Source organism: Camellia sinensis, chromosome 5, assembly GCF_055761805.1.
Source record: "Camellia sinensis isolate YWXY chromosome 5, ASM5576180v1, whole genome shotgun sequence".
NCBI classification, from domain to species: Eukaryota; Viridiplantae; Streptophyta; class Magnoliopsida; order Ericales; family Theaceae; genus Camellia; species Camellia sinensis.
This window is the reverse complement of record NC_138965.1, coordinates 152560976-152569955: the sequence shown is the minus strand read 5'-3', so window position 1 is coordinate 152569955 and position 8980 is coordinate 152560976. Positions and strand designations below refer to the sequence as shown.

Sequence of the window (8980 nt, the reverse complement as noted above, 5' to 3'; positions counted from 1 at the left end):
CCCTCTCATTTTGCATGTCCGCTCGAGCGAGGAAGTCTATGCTCGAGCGGAGACCTTATTTTCAGAAATTTTACTAAGTATTCCAACACACATTTTGGCATCCTCTTGGCATCTTAGGCATTCCTAAGCCTTAATTAAGCCATAGTAATGAGGTTATGGATTAGAAACACACTAAGAGAAGAATGTACTAAGTTCCGAGACTGCAAATGTGTGTGTGTTAGGCAATGTGATAAGAAAGAATAAGAACCAATGTAATGAGAGCTAAGACTTAATGGCCACTTGAATGTGTAATGATAAGACATGCTTGTGTTATGTATTTTGTGGTTGTAGGTCAAGAGTCGAGGATTGATTGACCGCTTACTGGAACCACTGTGAGTAACATTTATGTAAAGATATGTTGATATGAATTATGTTCCAAATGAAATGTAATAAGCTATGATTTTTGAAAAGATATCTGTTTACGTGAACGAACATCCCAAGTTTGAAATCTATTATGGCATCCATAAATAGTCCCAAGTCATGGGGGACGGCATGAAAATGCGGGTCCATGACATACAAGTAATTACGAGATCTCGTTAGCCACTTCATTGTGGTGATATGTGTTTAATCAGTATCCAGAACCGATTACTCTAGTCGGAAGACGTTCTGTGATGTGTTCTATGGGATGTACCATTATTATGTTCTGATATGAGAATGATTATGCTATGATCTGTTTTACCCTTATGATATGTTCGGAATTCGTTCACTAACCCCTTTACCTTAATGTTATTCATTGGGCTTTAGCTCATTATGTGTATATATATGTATAGGTGAGCATTCTGGAGCCTGAGCCTGAAGGCTTTTGTCTGGATCTGTGTTCTGTTGTCAGCCAACCATTGTGCCTCACATGGAGGTTCCCGAAGTGTCCAGTGTTTAAGTTCTGATTGTTTCTGTATATATATAAGACTCGGTTGTTCTGTTGGCTGTACTTAAGATACTTTAATGTGTGTGGGTATAAGATATGGTTGGCTTTTGATTATGTATATAAAGTTTTTTTTTTATATTCCGTTTCATATAAGTCAGCACAGCTCATTGGACAACTATATTTATGTATTTGCTTCCGCTAGCCCCTTTATTTTTGTTAATCTGTTCAGAGGCCTTCGGTAATTCAAGGATTACTGGCCGGTTACGATGCTAAACCTATAGGGGCGGGTTTGGGTCGTGACATTGCCAATAAGCAAGTTGGTGTTTTGGTAGTTCCTAACAAGATTAGGCATTCTTGGAATAAGTCCTAACAAGGTTATACATTTTCGGAATAAGTCCTAACTTGGTTAGGTATTCTTGGAATAAGTCCTAACAAGGCATTTTTGGAATAAAGTCCTAACTAGGTTAGGCATTCTTGGAATAAGTCCTAGCAAGGCTAGGCATTTTCGGAATAAGTCCTAACGAGATTAGACATTCTTGGAATAAGTTTCAGCAAGGCTAGGCATTTTCGAAATAAATCCTAATAAAGTTATGCATTTTGGAATAAGCCCTAGCACATAGGTATGGTTTTAGCTAGGCATTATTACACAGCTATTTTTATTATAACAACAGAAAGCTTCCACTCTTTCATTGGGTTCAAAGAGAATGAAAGCTTGGGGCCAATTGAGAGGGAATAAAAATAACCACAAAAATTATATGGGTCCAGGCATTGCCACGTGGCATGGTTATGAATTATCATGTATATGACAGTTATCAAATTCTTATCCTGCATTAGTGTTTTATGTTATGCAAAACTTATCAGGATATGAAATCTTATTGATATAGAAGTCCTGAACAACCGGAGATTATCTAGGATAGGACTTCTGGAACATTCAAATTACTTGAGAGGTAAGTAGATATTATAAATAAGCAACACCCTTATGGGTAGAGGTACGCAATTTCTCTATATGAATTACTCCATTAAATATTTTGATAATATTGGAGGACTGACTTGGGCGTCGGAGGACCCCCGGCTACGGCTGGGGGTGTTTTGTCTTACAGATAGTGATTGTGTAGTGGTGCTATTCATCTTCTTCGTTGGATTTCTTTATCAACAAGTACGTGATTTTTCTTTCCCCGTACAACTTCCATCCTAATCCCCTCTCATCCATTACATCCCAAAATAAACAGGGCCAAAAGTTTACATCATTAAGGTTATATTACAAATCTTAAAAAATATATTTATAATTTATTCAAATTAAAAACAAAATCCAAATATCTCGTGCAATCAGCCGGTGCCTTGCACGGGCATGCTTTACTAATATAAATATATATATATATATATATATATATATATATATATATATATAAGAATTTCTTGCAAGTAAAGACTTGTATTTTAGCATTTTCTATCAGAATTGTCCTTTTTGCTATTTGATTTCAAGCCCATTTTTGAAATTTGGCTGGGTAAACTCCCTTTCACCGATTGAGTTGGTGGTCGTTGTTTTTACAGGCTGCTGTGGTGCCTTGGTGAGAGTTTTGTCCCCAGCCTTTTTTGATAATTCAAACTATTTATATGATAAAGTTTATGGAGTTTATCATCCATACAAAAAAAAAAATAAATTGATTAGACATCTCTAGCTTCATAACAAGAGCAAATTTAAAATTTAAAAAAAAATGATTTACATGATTCTGGTAATTTTTTGTAAAAACAATTAAAATCTAATCATGGACCTACATATTTTTCATTAACTTAATTTTTTATATGAATAACATACTTGATAAACTTATATCAAAAAAGTTGTTTAATAAAAATAAAAGGCCTGAAATAAAATAAATTGTTTGATATATAAGATATTATAAATTTAAAATTTATTATTTATTATTTAATTTTTTTTAAAATTTTATATTGTGATAATGAATTGATGGTGGTGGTGGTGGTGGTAGAAGTAATAATGTACCTATAGTTAGCGATGGCAATGGAATGGGTAGAGTTGATGGTAGAAATAATAATGTACCGATAGTTAGCGATGGCAATAGGATGGGTAGGGGATCGATTCCCCCCCCCCAAAACCCAAAAAAAAAAAACATCCCCGCCCGTTTTGCTTTGCTTCAGGTATGTATCCATAATATAAACAAATCAAAAGCAAAAATTAAGTATTGAAAACAGTGAGTGAAAGAGACAAATTAATTAAGATTGTGTTTGGTTTATAGATTTGAGAATAGATTTAGATAGATTTTATAGACATTTTTTTAAAAAAAATTTCTTCTTAAATTCACGAATCAAATATAATCTAAAAATAATAATTTTAAAAAAAAAAACCTAGTTAAAGGCTACTAAAAATTTCTCTTCTTTTCTAGCAACTTCTCAGCAATCAAACATAGGAACCCAACTAAAGTGCAAGTACCTAAGCTTTTCATTTGCTCACACAACAGAAAAATCAAAAGCAAATGTAAAGGAACAAACTAGTGTAACTTTCTCTTCTTTTCTCGCAATTTCTAAGCAACCAAAGAAAGCATAAATTAGGGTTTCAACTCTCACCTTGCAAATGACTCGATCCTTACCACCATCACTTGCCTCCTTCAAACCAAAACCTTGTTTCGACCTTTGTTCTGGTACGACCACCTCTTTGGTTTGTTCTTCGACTTTGTCTTCCTCCAAAGAAACCAAGTACGACTCCACAACTCGCCTGACGAGCCACTTGTGGTCAAGGTGGGACAGGTCAATGCTGAGCCTCTCTGTGGCCATGGTTCGGACCTTGAGCTATGTCGCCTCTTCCAAGTTCGCATCTTTTAAGATTGCAATCACCATTTCTTTGATTTTTTTGCTTGACCTTGACTCGGAGACAAGCGGCTAGGTAATTCACCAGTGGTATTCACCAACCTAGCCCCGAAAAAATCGGGGATTTACCAACCGATATTATATGAATAATATTAGGGATTATGAAAAAATATATCATGAAATGCTTCATGAAAATTTTTCATCCCTTGATTGGTATATGGTGTTTTCTTGTATGTGTAATCTGACGGTGGAGAATCTTTCATGATTATTTTTATGATATTTTTTTCATCATATGTAGCATATTATATATAACCCGTGGGAAAATTTTTGGGAGAACTTTGCTCTAATAATAGCATGGTGGGACGATGCGGGTCTCTATCGGGTTCGGATTTAATTATAATGCCAATGATTATAGTGGTGCAGATAAAGAGATTGTTCGTACAAATGATGGAAAGGTAATATAGTGGTGATGAAAATTAGAGGAGGGTGGTGGTGGTATAATAAAAGTAGTGGAATGACGGCGATTATTGTGTAGATTGAATGATGGTCTAGTTATGACACCAGTGGTAATAATTGGGAATATCAAGGCTTGTAGTAGCTGTTGTATTGGTGATGGCAATGATAGTGATGATTGTAATAATGATAATAAAATAATAATGGTATTTATGATAACAATGATAATAGTAAAGAAGGTGATGGTCATGAAAAGATAATGGATAGCTGTGATGGTAGAGGTTATGAGATTATAATTTATAACAATAGAGGTTGATACTAATGTATAAATATTTATAAATTAAATTAGAATTAAATCAGTTATTATCATTTAAAATTTTCTTATTTTTTGGCATACATTTTCAAAATCACTTAAAATTTTAAATGATATTATTTGTGATTATCAAACAAACTTCATTGATTACCTCATCTAAACCAGCTTAAAGATAAATTTATTTACAATAACAACATTATCACATTATTCTTGGCACATATTTTTTTTATTTTTCATTTTTATTATTATAAATTTTATATAAGTCGACATCCACATTCCACTGTCTTCCACATTCACCTTCCCCTATTATTATAAATTTATTTAGGGTGTGTTTGTTTTTGAAAGATTAGAGAGTGGGATTGGACTATTAGTTCCACCGGACTAATAGTCCATTGTTTGTTTCATTTTTTTTTACTCCGGACTAATAGTTCTCCGGACTATTAGTCCCACAAATATGAGACTATCTTTATCCCATGGGGGAGGTGGGATAGAAACCATGAGATTATTTTATGAAATATTCATTTTACCTTCCATACTATTACTTAGCAAACAATTAGAAAATGATAAAATAATCTTTTGAACATTTATAAATTATTCATTTAGTGTTGTTAATTTAAAATTATATATTAAATAAAAAATTTTAATTATAAATTATAAATTAAATTAAATTAAAAATAATAAATTATAAATTATGGCCTTATAAATAAAATTTTTTTAGCGTTGTTAAAAAATTAAAATTACATATTAAATTAAATTATTTTTTTAATATTGTTAATTTAAAACTATATATTAAATAAAAAATATAAATTATATAAATTATAAGTTAAAATAATTAAAATATTGTGCAAAAAATAAAATAAAATAAATTTTTATTTAATCTAACTAAAAATAATTAAAATATTAAAAATATGTTTAATATTACTATTACTTAGTAAATAATTAAAAAGATAAAATAATCATTTAAACATTTATCCTTCTCCATAATATTTTAAATAGACATTAGATAATTAAAAATAATCTAATCCATACAAATTTAATCTAACCAAACTACATAATTTCATGACAATATATCCTAAAACTAATAGTTCAATAGATTATAATCCTCTTTTATCCAATCCTTCCAAACAAGCGCACCTTTATTTCCTGTTTTAACTTTGGCAAACACCATTCACTCTAGAATTCTAATATAAAACACACCAAAATGCCACGCGAAGAGAGAGAGAGAGAGAGAGCATAACGAACTCTACATGACTAGAAAGGTAACAAGTTTTTTAAACAGCCTCATGCGGACTATAACTCCTCCCAGCACAAGCCACATTACATATGATATTTCTACAAAACTAAATATATACAGACTACATAAAAACAGAGACATTTTCAGAACGGATCAGAACACACATTGAACACAAAGACAAGTGTAACATTTGTCGCCGGTCGATGATGAGAGAGAAAGAGTGAGTCTCTCAATCAAAATCTCACAAGTCGCAAGGCGGACGAGGGCTCCTGTGTCCTCCGATCCCATTATTTGTTTTCTCGTATGCATCTGACATTGATCTCCTTCGAAATTTCTGAAACTCTTTCCCTCCTATAAACAAAATTATCATCCACCAACAAAGTTAGTAATCATTTGATATAAAAAAAATATTAAAAAAATTAGTAATAAATTCTATTTCGGTCTTATACAAAAATAAAGTCAACTGACTACAATAAATAAATGAAGTTAGGCAAATGAATCATCTATCTATCTCACATGAATCATGATAAACTCATATTTTGAGAAATTATATAATACAGCTGTAGTGTTAGGTAATGTTGGTCAGCTTTACCTAAAACCATTATGGGACAACTCAAGTTCTTAATCCTCTCCTCTCCCTTTACAAAAATTTTATACAGAAATTATACAATATAAAACCCTTCATTTAACTCTAGTCAACCCATTGCATTATGTTAAAAATAAATAAATAAATAAATAAATAATCCCATCATATCACATATATGCAAACATGATTTTGATGGAAGTATCAAATTATTAATCCAAATCCAATCACACCACCTATAATATTTAGATTAGGTAAACTGAGATTATGAGCATCATAAGATTGTGTAATATAATTAGTATGGTGATTTTAAATTAAAGATGTAAGATAAATTATGTTTATTTATGGATAGTATTAATTGATTCAGAGTAAAATTTATAACATTATGTAAAAACTATCCATATATGGTGGTTATTTTGTTATTGTGAAGTAGAAGCAAGATGGTCTTCTTTTTTCTCCAATCCCATACCATAACATTAGCAATCCCACCCCACTCCATGGGAATGCCAATTTCACCTTTAAATGGGAATCACCAAATAATGGGACAAAATAAAACAAAAAAAATACAAAAGCATGGTGCAATTCAGAGTTTTATCCACACAGAATTTGAGTTTCACTCCATCACAAGATGAGTTACATTTTCCATGTTTGTGTATCATTTTTCTATCCCATTATGGAGTGATTCTCCTTCTGAGAATTCATAGTTTCATGAAACTCAGCATGTTTAAATTAAGTGAGATTATCAGTATGATTGAGTGATAGAATAACTAGTGTTTGATTAATATTACAACACACTTTTTTACAAAAATTCTTACCGTCTACTCATAATGAAAGTAGCTTAGATTGAAAGTACAAAATAAATTATAACTTTTGTTTTATTATTTTTATAAATGAGAGTAAAATAGCTTTCAACTATCTAATCCCCATAAGAATACTCATATCATTATTTGGGAGATTATCTCAACCAAACATGACTCCGAGCCCACGAAATATTATTATTTTGTGAAGGTATCACTAATTTGTAATTTACCAAACATAATTTTGTTGTCATGTCATGTCATGTCTAGTTAAGCAAACGAAAGATAATGAGTAAATTATACTGGACTCTAGATTTGAAAATATATATATATATATATATATAAATTCTACAATTCTAACATAATTATATTAAATTTATATGATACTTAATTTCATTTTAATTAATAATTCAGTAGCTATATAAAAAAAATTTAAAAAAATTATCAAATCATTTATACTAAAAAAATAGAATTTTTTCTTATATTTTTACAGCATTAATATATTAATCAAAATAATTATGTTAAAACAATAGAATTTGTTACTCTCTGCAAAAATAATTGCGTATCCACCAAACCTAACATTTCATTATCCACCGATAAATTGACAACCATATCAAATGACCAAAGTACCCTCCCTAGTGTACCCAGAATTGGTTTGGATCCAATTTTCTTGGAGGGCCATTTGAACAAACTTCCCGGCGTAAAAAAAAAAAACCTTACCCGCGAAAGGAGATACCGGAGGTGTAGACCCGGCCGGCGAAACCGGAGGCGAGCCGTTCTGATTAGTCCCCTGAACCGGAGGAGGTTTCACAATCATGATTCGCCTCGTAACCTTCATCACCTCCTCCGTACTTCCACCGTCCGATTCTGCTTTAAAAAAAATTAAAATCAAACGGTTAGGAAGTTAACAATCCGTCGTCACTTCACAATTACAATATTTCATACAGATCACAGCCGTTTGTTTTGATCCAAATTCAATTCACACACTATTTTATCAGTTTTAATAATTCGCAAGTTCTAATTGAGTGACTCGGACAATTGTTTAAGGGATGAGTTTTTAAGTTCGACTTTATAAATAGAAGTTAGTTCACAGTATAATCCAACTACTGACCCACTATTTGTTATGGTAAAAAAAATTTAACAAAATATTAAGAATTCAAAATATTTTATCAAATATTCTATCGAATACTTCACGTAAATATGAAACAGTGTGTCTCATATAAATCTTATATCATATAAGATATTTGATAAAATATTTGAATCTCTAACATTACTAAAAAAATTATAATTTATTGCGTTTGTTGTGCAACCGGCGTAATGTAGTCGAGGGGCGTACCCTTGCCGAAGACAGGCCGGAAAGTGAACGAAGGCTGTTTACGGAGCCTTCCGAGGCCGCTTTCCGGCCGAGGCCCGGCGACGGTGTCGTCCCAGAGCTGGTCGAGTAAGCTCATGGCGTACGTTAGCCGACAGAGGGTAAAAGTGGAGTGTTAATCGACGAGAGGAGAGAGATATTTAACGACGAAGGGGATGTTAAAGGTCGAACGAGTTTTAGTAGTCGGGAGGATTTACGGCCGTTGGATTTGATCTGGTGGATCTGAGGTGACGTGGTCGAATGGATCCAGAACCACGCAAAGTAAAGATAAGATCGGAAAGATGCAAGTGTATTGAGATAACACGTGGCAATTTAAGACGGGTGGAGGAGAAGTTATTGGTTGATGCGGCGTTCCACATATATTCGATTATTTTGAGAAATTGGTTAAAAATAAAAAATTTTGTCTTTTTTTTTTTTGGTCTTTTTTATTTTTTTTGTAAAAATATATTTAAAAAAGAAAAATGTCTCAGACCCCCAGTCTCCAGTGGGGTCACTGGGGTCATG

At 32.1% G+C, this 8980-nt stretch overlaps 1 protein-coding gene across 1 annotated transcript; it reads right to left on the bottom strand.

Moving 5' to 3' along the window:
* Positions 1-5724: 5724 nt before the first annotated feature.
* LOC114291657 (dormancy-associated protein homolog 3) lies at positions 5725-8761 on the bottom strand. The gene is made up of 3 exons (XM_028235516.2): positions 8441-8761; positions 7825-7971; positions 5725-6075 (listed from the first exon to the last, which is right to left on the bottom strand). The coding sequence occupies exons 1-3, from the start codon at positions 8553-8555 to the stop codon at positions 5966-5968; spliced, it is 372 nt and encodes a 123-aa protein (XP_028091317.2). The 5' UTR covers positions 8556-8761; the 3' UTR covers positions 5725-5965.
* Between the last annotated feature and the right edge of the window lie 219 nt (positions 8762-8980).